This window comes from Salvelinus alpinus, chromosome 16 (genome assembly GCF_045679555.1).
Source record: "Salvelinus alpinus chromosome 16, SLU_Salpinus.1, whole genome shotgun sequence".
NCBI classification, from domain to species: domain Eukaryota; kingdom Metazoa; phylum Chordata; class Actinopteri; order Salmoniformes; family Salmonidae; genus Salvelinus; species Salvelinus alpinus.
In genome coordinates this window covers 9,846,447-9,866,155 of record NC_092101.1, presented here as the reverse complement: position 1 = coordinate 9,866,155, position 19,709 = coordinate 9,846,447, and the positions used below count along the sequence as shown (strand labels likewise).

The following is a 19,709-nucleotide window of genomic DNA, read 5'->3' as shown; positions in this document are numbered from 1 at the left end:
CAAAACATCTGGTCATTCAATAATAATAGCGATAACGTCTAAGGTTTTATTTGTTCATTTTGGGAAGACATTGACATGTGTAGGCCATCCATGAACTTATTCAGTAGAAATATCAAATGGCAAAAAGAGAATAATCATGTACCCTTGATACAGATGATTTTACACTATAGTGACTAGTGACCAGGAAATACTAGACTAAGCACTCTTCAATAGCTGCGCAGTGAAAACACATGGAAACCTAGAGAATATACAGTCATCTCTGAAGGACTTTGGCTTGGTGAGTGTTCAATCAGTCTCATGGCTTCTAATATGTCACTGGAGGTCTGGTTTAAAAAGTAATCTATTGAGCTCTGTTTTGCCTACTAAGGAGTTAACATTTGACAGTGTTCCAAGATAAACGTGTGATAGTGTAATAGCCTCAATTCAGGCTTAACTATTCATTCTAACATTATTCAGATCTGTATGTAAGAATGATTTCTAAGTATAAAACTATATTCGAAAGGCGTTGGAGATCTTGACAAATGCACAAGCCTGATTGACCTTATGCAACAAGTGACTTTGCACTAAAAGCCGGCGTTCAGAAGAAGGATGCTTTTGTACTTTCAGTACACAGCAGCTACTGGCTATTGGAGCCGACGTGGGTAAAGTTAGTGCGGTGGGCTTCACATACTGTAGGTGCATGTTGTTATTTTAGGCATGAGAGAGAACGGGAGAAAGTGGAAATGAAAGATGGTTGATTAGTAGAGCAGAGAGGGAGAGGTGCTGGAAGGACAGAGGACACACCCCATCTGGACTCCAGGGACACATGATGAGCATCTCTTTGTGTGTGTGTGTGTCCGTCCGTCCGTCCTTTAGTCTAACCGTCTGTCTCTCTGTCCGCCTGTCTATACAGTGCATCGACACCAGGCTTTGTCCCAACCTCAGCACCAGCCAAATTAGCAGGTCCCTTTTCACTCAGCCCCGCCCCCTCATTAACAGCCTCCCGCCCCTCTCTCTCTCTCTCACATACACACACACACACACACACCTCAGGGGAGTAGGCAGGCTGTGATGTGTGGCCAGATAGCAGCCCTGAGAGCCAGTAGCAGCGGTTCTCCCCACTGTCCCGTTACAGGCTGAGAACCAGCCCTCTGTTCTGTTCTCTGGGGCCAGCACAACTCCCCTATGGCCCATCCCATCCAGCCCACCATCAACCACACACAGAGGGAGGGAGGAGGCCGTTAATTGATTTCTCTCCAGCCCTGTCTGTCTAGTTATCTCCAGCCATAAAGATGTTTTATTTTGTTATCTGTCTGTAACACTTGTCTTTGTTGGGAGGGTCCCTTGGAGATCTATCCTGGTGTGTGACACAAATGGAGCCCTAGTCCCTATATAGTGCACTACTCCGGTCAAAAGTAGAGCACTATGTTTGGAATAGAGTGCCATTTGGGATGCAGCTCCGGTTTGTCGCCTGACTGCTCTCTTCCACCTGTGTTCTTATGGGAAACTGGGAGAAGGATTCTAAGAGTTAATTAAAAAGGGACAAGACCTGTTGCACTGCGGTGTGCTTTCGCTGAGTTGAAAAAGTCTTGATTGAATCCATTATTTGAATGGGTTATTTCAGTGAAGGGAACTCAATCTCATTCTCACTATGATGTAATGATATGAATGTGAAGTTATATTTTATCTATGGATAGATAATGAATGTACACCAGAGGGTTTCTTGTGGATGGGGCTGTTCATATGTCGAAAGTCTCATTCTGAGTCTTAACCCGACAAAAAGCAGTACATAATTGGTAGATACTTTAGTGTTGAACAGATCTGTAATTAATATTGTTGGATCTCAGTTGGCAAGCGTATAAACGTGTGTGTGTGTGTGTGTGGTTACCATGCTTGAAAATCTTCAACACACTTTTCTTTACATAGCTGCATAACATACTTCACACTTTGATAGTGAAACAACTTTCATTTCATAAACCTGTAAAATACACTATATATAGACCTGTGTTTGTTTGTGCTTGTTGTGTCCGGAAAGTGGGGTTGAGAGAGGTGCACCTAATGTAGCCACATTAAACCTCACAATAACAAGTCCTTGAGGAGTCCCGAAGGGAACACCCCATCAGCCTCTCTACAGACAGCCCTTCACAGAAACAATACCGACTAATCACTGAAGCATCCCTCTCACCAAACTCTCCCTTTACCTTCCATGGCGTTTCACAGAGGGACACATTCCAGTCCTTCGCTCCACCTTAAGTCAGGCTAATGTTGTGTTCACAATTGCTGTATATACACTGCTGATGTAATACCTCTCCCTCACTGTGTGTTTGTCGTTACTTTATTTACGGCTGGTTCCCTGGACACAGATTAAACCTAGTGCTGGACACAAATGTACCTCAACGGAAAATCTCCATTGGGAAAGAGAAAGGGGGATACCTAGTAAGTTGTACAACTGAATGCCTTCAACTGAAATGTGTCTTCCGCATTTATTGAAAGTGCATTTAAGTAGAGGACCTGTATTAATCTGGGTCCTTAGTGTGCAGTATGAGGTGAATGTAGTCCTACTTATTGAAGAAGCTAACAATGATCATTTTTATGAATGAGTGTACTGAGTGTACAAAAAATTAGGAATACCTTCCTAATATTGAGTTGCACCCCTGCAGTTGAATTAAGCTGATAACTAATGTTATTTGACTAGTCACTTTCAAATATTGTACAAATATTCCTAATAGTGAGTTGCACCCCCTTGAGTTGCCCTCAGAACAGTCTTAATTGGTCAGGGCATGGACTACAAGGTGTCGAAAGCGTTCCACAGGGATGCTGGCCCATGTTGACTCCAATGCTTCCCACAGTTGTGTCAAGTTGGCTGGATGTCTTTTGGGTGGTGGACTATTCTTGATACACAGGGGAAAACTGTTGAGTGTGAAACGTAGCATAGACTGAGGTGGGAACTGGTGATGTGCCAGTGTTTCACACGCACCCCTTCATTCGCTACGGGACCAGTAGCCTAACCTCACGGTCTCCGCTGATGGCTTTTTAATTGGCTGTGATCCTTATCAGTCATCAGCTCCAACTCTCCGCTCATCATAGAGTTGTAATCATGACATAGTGTTCCCCGGTGCCCCCTCAAATACCTTCTAGCTCAGACTGGCCACTCTATCTCTAGCACTATCTCAATCTAATAAGTGGATAATAACGATAGTGTTCAACTCATATGGTGGGAACATGGAGACTACATTGGACCCATTGCATCTCATCTAAGAGGCATCGCTCCAGATCGATTGTGGGGTCTGTCTGTGGATCGATTATTCAATTATGATGGTCATATTTAGGGATGGGAATTTGAAAAGCTGGGAACTGCCCTAAAAAATGTGTTGTAATTCTCATGGCATTTTTTATGGACAGTTACAGGGGTTGGGGTCCATTTCTAAAATCCCCCCTAAATTCCCTTAATTAAATGTCATCGTCATTCTATTTATCTCTATTTGATTCAACTTTGAAATAAATAAAACTAATTAAATTATTGGGCTTGGATTGTACCTGGCATGGCAATATCAACATGTCTTTGATTACAAACTACTGCATATACAGCCAGTCTACCTTTAAAAAACTGGAAGCATCTACTGGTGATGGGAGATGTACACTGTACTGTATTACTGTCATTTTCATAGACCCACATCTTTAATTGACGATTAAGAAATATTACATAGAAATTTGAATACACGATGAGCGTAACAGTTTACTTTTCCCCTCATTTTTATTTTGTGGTATATAAAATTCTGAGATATAACATTGAATATATTTATAGATGTCTCCATAATCACCTTACAGCAAAAGAATATCCCTTTTTTTGTTTAATACATCAAAGACTTAAAGGTACCATTTCTGGTTACTCAATAGTCTGCTGAAATAGCAGACGTACATAATGTCAAATACAGTGGTAAAACTCTTGACTAATGTTATCAATTAAAGAGAAATTTAAGAAGTGAATGTGAAAAAATGATCAACTCAATGTACCATGGTCACAATGAAAGAAGCAGTACAAAAATGGCAAGTTTCATTGTTCAATACAAATGTACAGGTCTGTTTTTATGTACATTTGTACCTCTTACATTGCAAGATACAGAGATAATATATTGTTATTTTGTTCTATTATTGGACAGGAATCATGCCCTCGTGTGTGTGTGTGTGTGTGTCTCTCTCTTTCTGTGTCTCTGTGTGGTGCGCGATCGTGTGTCTGTGTCATGCGCATGTCATACTAGTATGCCCTCCATATTATTCCATAGAGAAATGGCAACAATTTGACCTCAGATTTTGTATGGTAAATATTGTAACCATGTGGTTTATGTGAATATCACATTAACAAGTACACTTTTAAACATTTTGTTCTTCTCCCAACATTAACATTGACAGCAACACAGAGATCTCCCACTTTTTTTAAACTATTTTGTTTTTTACCGATTATCGGTTATTATCAGTTATCTCACTGCAAAACTGTGTGTTTGGGAATAAACTGTGTTATCCAACAACTTATGACGTGGTGTTAAAGAAAAATGTTTCTGGAATTCAGGTCGAAATACTATTATTTGATAACTCCGAATTTGAGTTACTAAAAGAACAACAAAATGGACATTAGAGGGCTCTAAGATGAAAACAAATCACTTAAATTTAGTACAGTCCATAGTACTTAAGAACAAAATTCTCATTGTCGTTTAAAGAGTCAAGCAGTGTACCTAAACAAACTTTGATCTCAGGCTAGAAAAGGTACCATTATGAGATTCATGCCGTTTTTGGAAATTCCCTTAATTGTTTTTTGATATTATGATCTGAGTTACATTTTAGGTCTGTCATGACTTCCAATCCATCACCTGCTTACAACAGCAGTTGGGAGAAAGCCTTTATGTTCCACCAGAGAACATACCCACCTCTGGAAAGGCCAACGACAGACAGGGCAATTGAGGGAAACAGGAATTAAGAGAAAGATCAAATTTGTACACAGCACGAAATGTATCGCCATCGGAACCATCCTATTGATGCCCATTCACTCCAGGTTGGTAGAAAATTGCCAAGCTCCTCCTTCTCACATTCTCTTTTCTTCTCCCCATAAAGAAAACGTAGAGTCATCTCTGGTTTTGTTCGTCCATGTGGAGTCCAGAGTGATGATGGAGGCCTCTGGAGGTGGGCATTCGAGACCCTATAGACAAATCCTGGTCATCGGTGTAGCTGTCGGGACTACCGTCCCCGTCCAGAAGACTCCCGCAACTGGAGTTGCTGGGCGACAGCATTCCCTGGAGGGGCTCTTCCCGGAACAGGCTCTCCTCTCGGGCCTCGTGGGCCCGCGCCCCCACAATGCCACCGCTGTCGCCGGCCTCCAACACACCTTCCTGGTCGTCCAGGAGCTTGGCCAGGAAGTTTATGTACTTCATGGCCAGTCGGAGGATCTCGTTCTTGGAGAGCTTCTTGTCGGGCGGGTGAGTGGGGATGAGCTGGCGAAGCTCGGCGAAGGCACCATTCACATTCTGCTGGCGCCAGCGCTCACGACTGTTGGTGAATATCCGCCTCACGATTTTGGGCTGCGAGCCTGAGCGGGAGAGGAGGAGAGGGTGTTACATAGGTATTCTGATCATGTCTGATTTATACACTGTATGCATACACCAGCAGTATGTAGGAATCAGATGTGTTAGAGTTGACCTGGAACAAAAGCCTGCACTGCGGCCTTCCAGGACCTGACAGTGGCATACCGCAGTTTCGCGTGGCCCCTGCAAAGCCTGAGCAATGACTTGTTATGACCTGTTTATCTGCTCTTTGGGGAAGGGAGGGAGGGACCTACAGGGTGCTCCCAATCCCCCATAGCCACCAAATCAAATGTTACAGTGTTTCTCTGTGTAAACCACACAATATAAATCTGATTTCAGTCTTTTTTTCAGGAAATTATTCAACAATAGTGAGTCTTGAAGGAATGCCTTAGCAACTCTACAAGTGGCCAGATAGCTGTCCTACTGATGCAGCTTTTCTCTTTAAAATGGCTCATGTCCAAAACTCCCTTCTCTCCTCTAACCCAGGATAGGTTGATGCTATATACACCAGTCCATATTTCCAGAAATAGTGAAAAACCAAAGTGTGATATGTATATACACTACCGTTCAAAAGGTCACTTAGAAATGTCCTTGTTTTGAAAGAAAAACACATTTTTAATCCATTAAAATAACAGCAACTTGATCAGAAATACAGTGCAGACATTGTTAATGTTGTAAATGACTATTGTAGCTGGAAACGGCAGATTTTTTAATGGAATATCTACATAGGCGTACAGAGGCCCATTTATCAGCAACCATCACTCCTGTGTTCCAATGGCAAGTTGTGTTAGCTAATCCAAGGCGACTCTGGGATTACATTTACATTTAAGTCATTTAGCTGACGCTCTTATCCAGAGCGACTTACAATTTGGAAAGTTCATACATATTCATCCTGGTCCCCCCGTGGGGAATGAACCCACAACCCTGGCGTTGCAAGCGCCATGCTCTACCAACTGAGCCACACGGGACCACACGGGATGTTGGCCTTCTAGGCAGAGTTCCTCTGTCCAGTGTCTTTGTTCTTTTGCTCATCTTTTTATTGGCCAGTCTGAGAGGTGGCTTTTTCTTTGCAACTCTGCCTAGAAGACCAGCATCCCGGAGTCGCCTCTTCACTGTTGACGTTTAGACTGGTGTTTTGTGTGTACTATTTAATGAACCTGCCAGTTGAGGACTTGTGAGGTGTCTGTTTCTCAAACTAGACACTCTAATGTACTTGTCCTCTTTCTCAGTTGTGCACCGGGGCCTCCCACTCCTCTTTCTATTCTGGTTAGAGACAGTTTGCGCTGTTCTGTGAAGGGAGTAGTACCCAGCGTTGTACGAGATCTTCAGTTTCTTGGCAATTTCTCAAATGGAATAGCCTGCATTTCTCAGAACAAGAATAGACTGACGAGTTTCAGAAGAAAGTTCTTTGTTTCTGGACATTTTGAGCCTGTAATCGAACCCACAAATGCTGATGCTCCAGATAGTCAACTAGTCTAAAGAAGGCCAGTTTTATTGCTTCTTTAATCAGTGCAACAGTTTTCAGCTGTGCTAACATAATTGCAAAAGGGTTTTCTAATCATCAATCAGCCTTTTAAAATGATAACCTTGGATTAGCTAACACAACGTGCCATTGGAACACAGGAGTGATGGTTGCTGATAATGGGTCTCTGTACACCTATGTAGATACTCCATTAAAAATCTGCCGTTTCCAGCTACAATAGTCATTTACAACATTAACAATGTCTACACTGTATTTCTGATCAATGTTCTGTTATTTTAACGGACAAAAAAGTGTTTTTCTTTCAAAAACAAAAACATTTCTAAGTGACCCCAAACTTTTGAATGGTTGTGTGTGTGTATATATATTTTTTTGTTTTGTTTTTAAGTATAACAAATAAATATGATATGATCTTACCATTACCATCGTTGATTTCAATCTCATAAGGCGCAGGTCGACGTTTTATCCGATGGCTGGGATACATGCCATACTGTTCCATCTCGCCACCGTAGCCACTGCAGGAAGATCGTGGGAATTAGTCAAATTACAAATACCCTCTACAAATATTTACATTTACATTTACATTTAAGTCATTTAGCAGACGCTCTTATCCAGAGCGACTTACAAATTGGTGCATTCACCTAATGACATCCAGTGGAACAGCCACTTTACAATAGTGCATCTAAATCTTTTAAGGGGGGGGGGGCAGAAGGATTGCTTTATCCTAGGTATTCCTTGAAGAGGTGGGGTTTCAGGTGTCTCCGGAAGGTGGTGATTGATAGTGGATATAAGCCTATATCCACTGGCCACAGATGTCAGTTAAACATCTAGATTTGAATTATATTTGGTTTAGTTGTCAACTAACGTGAAATCAACAAAACCTGTCGCCATGTCACTGGATTTAGTTTAAAAGTTGGGTGAAAAAGATTACATTTTGCAAATTCAATGAGTTGTCCCACGTTGATTCAACACGATTTTGGGTTGAAATGATGTGGAAACGAAGTTGATTCAACTAGTTTTTATCAGTGAGTATCTCAGGCTATATGTCGACTATTTTATTCTGGTGATTTTATCGAATTAAATGATGACAGTTAGGCCTAATGTAGACCAAATTAAAGACTTGATGTAATACTAATAGGCCTAATAATAATAATATGATAATGAAAACAAACTCTGAAAATGGAAATAGCGATGCACATTTCAGTCCTAAAAGTAGAATAGGCTACACCAATCAAAATATGACAGATTAAACAGTGCACGCATGGCATAAACTTGTCCATGAAAAATCACATTATTACGACATATACATTTTCAAATGAATAGCTTGCCTTACCTGTTCATAGTAGCGAGCGGTTGAGCAAAGTTACTGTACAGCATCGCTCGTGCAGGGAGAGAGTACCCAGGTTGGCTCAACTGCACCATTCGAGTTTCGCTCAACAACGGGTCCCGGGGAGGCAGAGGCAGTGGAATAGGAGGTCTGCACAGCTCGGTGGTCTGTACCCTGTGATTGCCGTCTGCCGTCATGTCCTTAGCTTTTATGTCCACGAGCCCTCCTCTTCTGGCCAATTCGATAACAGGCACTTCCTTTTTTTGCTCGCTGTGGTACGCCGTTTCCTTGGTAACTGCATTAAAGAGGATAGTCCGGTTGCAGTGCTCCCCCGGGACACGATCCCTCTCAGCTGAGTTCGCCGACGCCGCTTCCTGTGTCTCACCACCAGCTTCGCCCCCCTCCCCACGTACACGACCTGCTATGGAAGTAGTCAGGCTGTCGTGATGTGGAGACTTGCATTCCTTGCCCATAGGACTGAGCTGCCCAACTTCTGGTTTCAGTTTTTCCATCATTTCCGCGGTTATTCGATAGATTAGACCGTGCGTAAATATGTTTTAAATTGTAAAAGTGCATTTGCTTAATGCCATCGACGGATGACTCCGCATCGAAACGATCTCTTTCATCCGCCGATATTAATCCTTGATGTCACCTGCAAAAAAAAGAAGCTTTTTTGCTTTTTATGTATGAATCTAACATTTTCTAACGAATAAAATACCAAAAATGCAGACTGCGCGCGACAATGGAATGACCCAGAGCTCTAAAATGGTAGGCCTACAGTCAATCCCGCGCGCGGCAAGTCATCAACTAACTCAGCAGGCAGACCTGTGTATTCTGCACGGTGCTCTATCTGCACCTATGAGGGTTGGTGCATATACTGTCAATGTTTCTAACTACGAACGCACTGTTGCGTTACTGCTTCCCTTGTCAATACGGCTTTTAATCCAATTAACTGTTTGGACTGCACTCTTGCGGTCCGTCACATGGGAAAATCATATCCCTTCATGGCTAATACTTTAGAGGATATTATCAGAGCCAATGCCTTGCTTTGTGATGTTTATTTTTATTTTTAACAATTGTTGGCCTATTTGTTTGCCTCTTTGTTAAAAAACATAGGCTAATTGCCTTGGTTCTAAATTCACGATTTCCCAACATTATTGCTTCTGTCCAACGAACGTCGGTCGTGCAGTTAAACGGAAGCGTTATCTCTGCGTGGAAATCAATACAATTGATTGCCTTTCACTGTATCATTATCGTTATATAACATACTCATATTAATATAAGTGGAATGATAACCTCTGTCACTCGAGGGCCTGTTTTTCCAATTGATTTCATAATTCTTCGTTCATCGATTTGTCTTTTTCATTTGGTTTTTATTTTATTATTTCTGTTCTTAGCCTACTTTGTTGCGTGTTCATAATTTGAGTTTCAAAATAATCGGTTCCTTGCTCCTCAGTAAAATTATTACGTCATGTGAAAAAGGAACTGGTGTCGTTTTTTTCACCACCACTGTGGGAATAGTTTTTGGGCTATAGCTTGTAGGGCAAGTACAATGAAATGGAATAGAGTGCGTTTTGCGTAGTTTATTTATGAGCCTACTGTGGCTTTGAAAGCTTGAACCTTAATTGAGCCACAGTCCACAGAATGTTATGCATTGCCAACCTTTTCATTCTATAAAATGTGTAGGTACGCTAGGCCATCACACATTTTTACAAAAACATTGTGGTAGGCTACATCATTTTCTGTTTCACAATAGCCTATGAAGATATAATAGCCTAATGCGTGACTAACTTATATTTCAAATAGCGTTGTTGTTCATTGTTGCAAAATAAAATGATCACCCATAAATTAATATTAGCCTATCGGCTAGCATTCCCTGAGTGTGTAGGCTAGTCTGTTTGATTTAAATGAAAGCGTCGATAGACGGAGGACATTTTATCAAAACGAAAAAATATATGAATATATCGAATCTTTGTACATGTTTCGTGTTAAATCTCATTTTATTGGTAGATAAAACGAATGCTAATTCGATAGCCTAACTGATGTATTTCACTTCACCGAGGAAACAAATGTCAACCCGAAATAGGAACGACCAATGATAAACAATGTTCCAACTATCTATTCGCATTACCAATAACATATCCATAAATCGACAACAACATATGTGACTTGATAAGGCCTATTTGGGTGTGTTGTCCTTACCATAGCCGGAGTGTTGTTGATAGAGTAGCCTATGCGTGGAGCCATTTTGTCGAGGGTAATCCATGTCTGATGTTTTAGATTCACTGAAGTGCTGCGTGGAAGCTGGAAGTGAGGTCTATATAATTCCACATCACGTCCAGTGCGCCACTTAGTATGGGGAGCGAGCGGAACACAGGCGCAATGTGGTGAGGAGAGATAAGGGAACGCCGTTGCGGCCACTCCATATTCGATAAGCCCCTAAAACCATTATTTATTAAATTATTCATTATTATTTGGCTTTTTATCTTGGGCAAGCGCGAGGAAAAACTATTGCCTTATATTGTGAATTGATATGCACTGACATAGGCCTATAGCGGGAGATTTTAAGGGATAAAAATCCATGTTTATTACAGCAGGTGCATGCCTTGTAAAATGCTCCAAGTCTTAGTTCAAGAGCAATGGAGCGTATTTAAATCATATCAGTTGGGATGTTGACTTGAGAAAAATACCATTAGGCATGTGTATTTGTTTTGACTAATATTTTAACCTTTTATGAAGGAGAATTAATAAACCGCGAATTCACAAGTGTTTGATGAATGCATTTGAATTAATGAATGCGACATGTAAAATGAATACGATTGGGCTACTGAATGTATTTCCGATAGTTTTATATTGTGCAACAATGATAATTAAGTAGTCTAATACTTTGTAATTTGGGTCAAGCTCATATCATTTGACAACACTCGGAACACAATTATCTCCCCGTTTTTTGGACCATTCAGATAGGTTTGCATGAAAAACCAAACAACAGTGGACTCCAATATCAATTGAAGCAGCACAGTCTACCGGGTATAGTCTACATCACGTGTATGACTATCATCATTAGCCTGTTTAGCTGCATGGCTATACAATGAAAGTCCTATAGCCTAAATTAAATAAACATCGACCCACATAAGAGGAAAATAGGTACATCGGATAAATGATCAGAATCCTTTAATCCTCCTCTTGCTTTGTTATTTTTGCAGTGGATTGGATCGATCGCGTAGGGATGCCTTGAGACTTGGCAGAATTTGGTGTAAAGCTCAAAGGACCACCTTGCAGACAGAGATAAGACCGCCTGCAGGTTCATCCGTCAAAGCGGGAGGTGAGACACCCGATATTCTCAGAGATGCAACGTTTGGTGCTATTTTAGGTCTACATGTGTCCTTTAGGCCTACCAGTTTCGATCCCTTCTTTCAAAGTAGGGGATGGAGGGTAAATGATGGGGTTCTCAAAGACATGCCATAATTAAATCAATAATCGTTTATCAGTAGACCTCTAGTGAACAAAACACACCTCTAAATGGCTAAATATATCCTATATGTGTGAGACCGTTTGGAAGATATATTTTTTTCTAGCAGATTGGCTAATTAGCCTATGTCAGATATTCATAAGCTTACTGACATTTAGGCCTGATGGTGGGAAAAAAAGAGAAACTGCTGAAATTATTTCCTTTTGTCATGAATTCTTAATCAACGCAGCTCCCTCTGTCACGACCATAGATAGATATGGTCATTGCTCACGACCAACATCCTGTCAGTGAAGACCAGCGACGACCATCGAGATCCAGAGGAGGCTTCGTCATAAACCCTCGAAGTTCCAGAATGGAAGGAAAATGGCAGCCATATTGGTCAGGGAGAAATCCAACCCTGTCTAATTGGAATGAATGTCAGAAGAAGCATAATCCTGATTTTACTTATGCAGGAAAATAAAACAAAGACGTGATGTATCAAAAATTGTATAATATAGTTGTCAACCTAAAATATTGTCACGTAATCATAAATACAGTTTACATGATTTATATATGTTACTGTTATAAATAGCTTCTAAATATATGTAAACAGACCATACATTTCATATTTTTTATTGGAAAGCTGAGAATGCTATTATATGATAAAATACCAGTAGCCTACTTGTTGCATTTACAACTTGTCAAAGTCCTATCATCTACTAATTCCAGCCAGTGTATGCATGTGTATTGACTGCATTGTTTGAATGGAATGTTGTCAGTTCCAGTTGTGGCCTGCTGGAGGTCATTTTGCAGGGCTCTGGCAGTGCACCTCCTTGCACAAAGGCGGAGGTAGCGGTCCTGCTGCTGGGTTGTTGCCCTCCTACGGCCTCCTCCACGTCTCCTGATGTACTGGCCTGTCTCCTGGTAGCGCCTCCATGCTCTGGACACTACGCTGACAGACACAGCAAACCTTTTTGCCACAGCTCGCATTGATGTGCCATCCTGGATGAACTGCACTACCTGAGCCACTTGTGTGGGTTGTAGACTCCGTCTCATGCTACCACTAGAGTGAGAGCACCGCCAGCATTCAAAAGTGACCAAAACATCAGCCAGGAAGCATAGGAACTGAGAAGTGGTCTGTGGTCACCACCTGCAGAATCACTCCTTTTTTGGGGGTGTCTTGCTAATTGCCTATAATTTCCACCTTTTGTCTATTCCATTTGCACAACAGCATGTGAAATTTATTGTCAATCAGTGTTGCTTCCTAAGTGGACAGTTTGATTTCATAGAAGTGTGATTGACTTGGAGTTACATTGTGTTGTTTAAGTGTTCCCTTTATTTTTTTGAGCAGTGTATATAAGGATAACCACATGAAATGAGTTGAATGTAGATGCTTCTTAAGTAGAGAGAAATTAGTTGGCGTGTGGGAAGAGTCTGACTTTCGAGAAATGGCATTTAAAGACAAGTACACTTTATTTAGACTGCCAAACGCCTATTTAGACCCAATCCCCATCCTTTCAAAGTAAGTTACTAAATAGTCCAGTTTATAACACTCTATGAAACGGGCTATTCAATTATACAGTATGGAAATGTAGAGAGCTGCATGTGTCAGCTTCAAACTGGACAACTGCAGCAGGCAATCTTTATAAACATTGTACTTCCTCATTTTATGAGGTGGTGTTGACTGGGAGGGCCTGTGACACGGTGATACAATAGACAGCCAAGTGGTGAAGTGCATTTTGTTATAAAGAAAAGAAGCTTTCTGATAATGCATTTCACAACCAAAATGACATCCAGTACTGGGTATTTTTTAATACAACTTTTTACAAGACTCACATTACCGTTGTTGATGAAGCCATTTGTGTCATCAGGGCAGTAACTTGGGTAAAGCTAATTCCACAGACACAAAGTCCTAAACCCCTTCTATTTCAACAATTGATCTTATTAAAATGTGATTTTAAACCCAACCGCAACCCTAACCTTAACCACACTACTAAAATTGACTTTTGTTTTCATCCATTTATACGTATAGACAATTTTTACTTTGTGTCTCTGGTAACTAGTGGAAACCCTAATTCTATTCTTTACAGATGTAGACTGTAGCTTCAGATTGGATTAGATTCACGGTATTGTGCCGAGTTCACATGCTAGTCGGAACTAGGAAACTCGGAAATATCCGACTTGCTAATTCGTTGAACTTGGCAAATGTCCGAGTTCCGACTAGCACGTGAATTCTGCATTAGTCAGACTCAGACATGAGTTAGCCACCACCATTGCTGCATCCATTGTTTAGTTTTGCCCTAGACAATACAGAATACACTTGTATGAGCTTTGAACTAACTTGCAAATTCGACTTGTAGGCTAACATTAGCTAGCCTGCCTCGCTAGCATTATCCAATGATAATTAAGCAGTAAGGCCCAGGGGGGTGTGGTACATGTCAAATATACCACGACGCAAAGCGGAGTGCTGGATACAGCCCTTAGCCGTGGTATATTGGCCATATAACACAATCCCCAGAGGTGCCTTGTTGCTATTATAAACTGGTTACCAACGTAATTAGAGCAGTAATTATAAAGGTTTTGTCATACCTGTCGTGTACGATCTGATATACCACTCCTGATCTACCAAACATCATTCAGGGCTCAAACCACCCAGTTTATAGTATTACATAGCCCAGGGCTCTTACGCTGACCTTTCTTTTTTTTTTACATAGAGCGTGTGTGCACCTAAGTTGGAAAAGGCACACACAAAGAAATGTAGGAGCACAATAAAAAATATTTCAGGTATTTTTACTTTTTCTAGGCGCACTGGTGTTCCTAAATTAAAATCCCAGGTCGCACTGCAAAATATTTATGCGCATGGAAGAGTAAATGGTTGCACTGTAGAGCCCTGCAGCAATATCTAGACAATACACAATAAATGTGTATAAGCTACAACCTAACTAAGTTATAATGACCTAGCTATGCTAACATTAGCTTAAAAGCTAGCTAGCCTGCCTCACTAGCTAATGTTAGCTAGCCTGCATCGCTTTATCAAAAGATAGCTAGCTACCTATATTATCTAACGTTGTTAGTTAAGTTATACCAGAGAGGTCATTATATTCCAGTATGTCTGGTTATACTCACCACCACCAGTCATTGCACACCGACCTAGCGTTACTGGTGCAGACTTGGGGACCGACAAACTCCAACCACCTAGCTATTCAGCATACTTGGGTCAGTCAGCAGGGCATGCAAACCATATAACTTTGGCTGTGGAGGCTTTTCAGTCTGTCGTCCTTTGAACATGTTGGGGGTGATGAGCCCCATTCAATGAAGGGAAGTGAAGTGGGTGGAGGGCCGATTTGTACATGGAGCTTGGAAAAGGGGCGCATGATTTGATTAAATAATTGTAATCCAAACCCAACATTATTTTACTCAATGTGACACACTGTTATTCCAAACTCTCTTTTAGACAAGACTTACTTTATGACCAAAATTATCCTATTTACACTTTGTAGTCAATTTTTAACTAGAATTATTGTTTCTGACTCATATCCGTGCAACTTAGTGTTTCGGGGGCCTCCTGGGTGGCACAGCAGTCTAAGGCACTGGATCACAGTGCTAGAGGTGTTACAACAGACCTGGGCTTCATTCCCAGACTGTGCCACAACCGGTCGTGACCGGGAGTCCCATAGGATGGCGCACAATTGGCCCAGCGTCGCCGGGTTAGGAGAGTGTTTGGCCGAGGGGGCTTTACTTGGCTCATCATGATCCAGCGACTCCTTGTGGCAGGCCGGGTGCCTGCGGGCTGACCCCGGTTGCCAGTTGAACAATGTTTCCTCCAACACATTTGTGCGGCTGGCTTCCCGGGTTAGGCTGGTGGGTGTTAAGGAGCGCGGTTAGGCGGGTCATGTTTCGGAGGATGCATGACTCCACCTTCACCTCTCCCGAGCCCATTGGGGAGTTGCCGCGATGAGACAAGATCGCAATTGGATATCAGGAAAAAGGGGGTAAAAAAATCTCTCTCTCTCTCTATATATATATACAAATTATAATACCTAAATTATACTGCAATGGTGATATTAACAACTTGTTTCCCAACAGTATAATAAAATAGCAACCGCTAACTTGTAGCTAAGTTATCAATGGTTTCTGCTTAGTTTAGCCACACAGATAAAACACACACTTTTGGCTTAGCAGCTGCCTGGCAAGCTAGCTAGCATGGCAATGGTACAGTAACATTACAGTAACTCTAGCATTCATTTTCATAGGTAATATAACTGTCAAAGTTGGTGAGATTTAAAATAGCATGCAATCTGCTAACATTACCAAGGTTAAGTTATTGTTCATTGTAGTAAATGCTATTCAGCTAGCTACGTTTGTTAGCTATCTAGCTAACGTTTGCTAGCTATGTAAACAGCTTACATTACAGTCATGCATATAATTTGGTAACGTTACAGTAACATTCACTTTCAATGGAGGCAGCTATCAGAGTTAGTGTCAACTGATTTTCTTTTGACTAGCTAGGTAGATAGGTATTATTATGCCAGCTAATGATAATGTGTTGATGTCCAGGAGACGAACTTCTGTCTTGTAATAAACATTTATCTCCAAAAGTATGTATTATGACAAGATATTGGCAAAACATGCATAGGCCTATGACATTTGAAAACATTCTGTGTTACTAGAAATACCTGTCATTAAATGTATTTCTTTACTAGTAATGAACAGCAACTTTATTATAATTTTTGGCCATCAAATTGTCATTTCATATTGTAACAAAGAGAGTATATGCACTGTCAAAGTCCCAAGCTGTGATCTTGTCAACCAATCACAACAGGTTAAGGAAAGTTCCAGAGAGAGCCAGAGTGCATCACCCCTTGACTTCCGGGTTTCTGATTAGCAGTTCAGACTCCTCCATTGAGGATTGTATTGAGCTTGTTGTCAATATTACGTTTTTTTGTCACATTATTTTTCCTCAACTACTACGGCTCTGCTGCCATGATAGCACACTGATTCAAACAGGAGGTTGGGGGGCATTTTAATTGGGGAGGACGGGCCTGTGGTAATGACTGGCGAGGAATCAGTGGAATGGTATCAAACACAGTTTGTGTTTGATGCCCTTCCATTAGCGCCCTTCCAGGCATTATTATGAGCCATCCTCCCCTCAGCAGCCTCCACTGGATTCAAATAATCTGATTGAATCGAGCCCTAGAACTTCCAGATGGATTTTTTCCCCCTCTGTTTGCATGGATGTTGTTATATGTTTGGGTCCTGTCATTCACTAAGAATCAGTCAGTTGCCATACCCACTCATTACCTTGGGCCCCAAGGGGGTATGTGTGTGTGTGTGTTTGGAATATTCTCCTAACCCTCAGAAAACTGGACACATGAATGTTGTTGCAACGTCCCATAAAAAGCGCCTAGTACATTAATGTTGTAGATTCTGAGAACATTGTAATCACGTTCGAGATAAGTTCTACTCGACATGCTGAAAGGGTTCTCAGAAGGTTTTGGCTAACATAGATAGAATGCTCCCAAAAACGAACGGAAAACTGGACACTCAAACATCAGGGGAACATGGGTAACAATACAAAAACGTTCTCTCTCCCTAGAAGTGTTAGCGTGGTTAGCGCTTGCTATTTTTAAATGATACTTGTTGTTTGAAAACAAGTTGGCTCTACAGTTCATTCTCGATCGTGCACTCTCTGGACATCGCACATTTTTTTCTTGGTGGTTGGCTGTCAGCCAACGATGGAGGGGTGCGATGCTATTGGCTGTGTCCTTCTTTCAAAGAAGGAGAAGCTATACATGATTGGCTTATGATACATGGACGGTGATTGGACATGTTTGCAACGCCAGGATATTGGGTTTGATTCCTGGGACCACCCTTTTGTAAAAAAATGGATCCATGCATGACTGTAAGTCGACTCGCTTTGGGGAAAAAAGCATCCGCTAAATGGCGTATATTATAATTTATATATTAGCGTCCGCCCTGGGATTGTAAGGTTGTGAGTTCGATCTCTGGCTGAGTCATACCGAAGACTGTAAAAATGGGACCCAATGGTCTCTGCTTGGCACTGCGATAGACTACCTTCCTGTTCAGGAGGTGTACTTGTACATCAAGCTGCCTGCCTTACGCTACAGAAACAGGAGATCTGCTCCTATGAGACATTCCAGCTCGTCAAGGCAAGGCTACTTACTACAAGGCTACTGAACTAGCTCACTTGATTCACCTATTCAAGGGCTTGATGATTAATTGTCAAGTTGAATTAGGTGTGCTAGCTGTGAAATAGTTAAAATACATGGACGGTTTAAAACCCCCTAACCTAGGCTACATGGATGTGAATTCTTATGTTATGTTTTAACATCCTCTGCTGGTAATTTGCTGTCATCACAAGAACATATCTATTCTGCTTTCACATAGGATTGGTGTATATTTTTCTTTAAAAATGTTTTGGCACAAACAGGCCTATTTTTAACACATTATTGCCAGCGCCTGTTATTTATACCTCCTATGTGATGAGTGGTAGTAACGGTGTGCGGATGTGGTTGGGCGCCTATTTTAATAAACCCATTGAACATACACCATCAAAAATAAATCCATTATTAATTCATTTTAGGCAGGAACTAAGAAACAAAAGACTAATAAAATATTTTCAAAACAATAGAATGCCATATTTTGAGTTGAATTATGTTACTTCCAAGTGAATTAAATCGTTAATTATGTTGTTCTTTAAACAGACACACCTACCCCGATCACAGTCAGCACACATATTTTGTAGTAAGAATATAATGGAATATAACAGAGTAAACTACAATATTTTCCCCACACAATTTGTGTCGCGGGAAAGTGTGAAACCGCTGTGGTAAAAAAAGTGATATTTTGAAACGGAGCCCAAGCCCTTGCTTTTTTAAAACCCCGTTTCATCTCTTTCCTACCCTCACTTCACTTTGTTAGGGAGCAGGCGGTAGGGTCATACATTGAGAGTATCTTCATCATGATACCCATACAAAATAATAGCAATCCTATTTTTAAAATCACGCGAGTCTCTTGTTCATATTTCATAACCTCCTCGTGCTTTTGGAGTTGCCTATACGCGATCAAGCAAAGATATTTGGCCTACGCTTGATTTGGGCTTCATTATTGCATGCTAAATGTTTCTGATCAGTGGTTGCAACCTGGTCTTAGAGCATTTCGTATTATTATGTATGTAAATCTGAGATGAGCCATTTAGTATGACATGTTACATTTGGTATGGTTACACAAGACAGATGGTGATTTAACCCTTTAATCTAACTCCTGAACTCAACCCTAACACCTAGCCTAGATTACACTAGGAAAGTCAGTTAAGAACGAATTCTTATTTACAATGACGGCCTACCCCGGCCAATAATGCTGACCCAGGTTCAGTTCCCCCTGCCCCCCAATGTAATATTATTCATTATGATCTAAAAGGAAAAACTGGTCCTGGATCAGCACTCCTCTACTATATGAATATGTGCCCTGATATACAGTATATACCGAGCCGGTCTCCCATCCAAATAGCCTACCAACCAAGGCCAGCGCTGCTTAGCCTCCGAGTCTAGAGATTGGGCGTGTTCAGGGTGGTTGTACATAAGCGATGATAAGGGAGGAAGAGATGCCTCTTATGGCTGTCATTATGCTTTTGGAGATGTTTGTGTCCAGTCTTTGGTGTTGAATGTAGAGAGGGGAGAGAGACAAACTAGGAGTAGGAAAAGATAGTGAGAGATAAAAACTGTGGCCAACATATGCACTTGGTCTAGAAGTCTTTAAGACAGGAGCACTATTCCACTCTTTAAAAGTGTGTGTGTGTGTGTGGCAGGGGGGATATGTAGCCTAATTAAATAAAGGTGAAAATATTATTTTTTGGTCCCCTGTAATGAGGGATTTAGA

The 19,709-nt window shown here is 41.2% G+C and overlaps 1 protein-coding gene and 1 long non-coding RNA gene across 4 annotated transcripts; one reads left to right on the top strand and one right to left on the bottom strand.

The window, feature by feature from the left end:
* Nucleotides 1–3,714: 3,714 nt before the first annotated feature.
* LOC139540763 (T-cell acute lymphocytic leukemia protein 1 homolog) lies at nt 3,715–10,727 on the bottom strand. 2 transcript variants are annotated; one of them, XM_071344705.1, is made up of 4 exons: nt 10,562–10,727; nt 8,366–9,011; nt 7,450–7,547; nt 3,715–5,557 (listed from the first exon to the last, which is right to left on the bottom strand). In XM_071344705.1, the coding sequence occupies exons 2-4, from the start codon at nt 8,872–8,874 to the stop codon at nt 5,097–5,099; spliced, it is 1,068 nt and encodes a 355-aa protein (XP_071200806.1). In that variant the 5' UTR covers nt 8,875–9,011; nt 10,562–10,727; the 3' UTR covers nt 3,715–5,096. The 2 variants fall into 2 exon arrangements, with proteins under 2 accessions (XP_071200806.1, XP_071200807.1); XM_071344706.1 differs by having other exon boundaries at nt 8,366–8,780; nt 10,562–10,683.
* On the top strand, nt 10,703–12,414 carry LOC139540767 (uncharacterized). Of its 2 annotated transcripts, none has more exons than XR_011668268.1 (3): nt 10,703–10,746; nt 11,566–11,684; nt 12,082–12,414. It is a non-coding gene; the product is annotated as an uncharacterized lncRNA (long non-coding RNA). The 2 variants fall into 2 exon arrangements; XR_011668269.1 differs by having other exon boundaries at nt 12,061–12,414.
* Nucleotides 12,415–19,709: the final 7,295 nt, after the last annotated feature.

Coding starts and splice junctions, on each gene's coding strand:
- LOC139540763 (XM_071344705.1), bottom strand. CDS start 8,874: ATGATGGAAAAACTGAAACCAGAAGTTGGGCAGCTCAGTCCTATGGGC. Junction 7,548..8,365: donor CCGCTCGCTACTATGAACAG/GTAAGGCAAGCT, acceptor ATCTTCCTGCAG/TGGCTACGGTGGCGAGATGG. Junction 5,558..7,449: donor TGAAATCAACGATGGTAATG/GTAAGATCATAT, acceptor TCTCCCGCTCAG/GCTCGCAGCCCAAAATCGTG.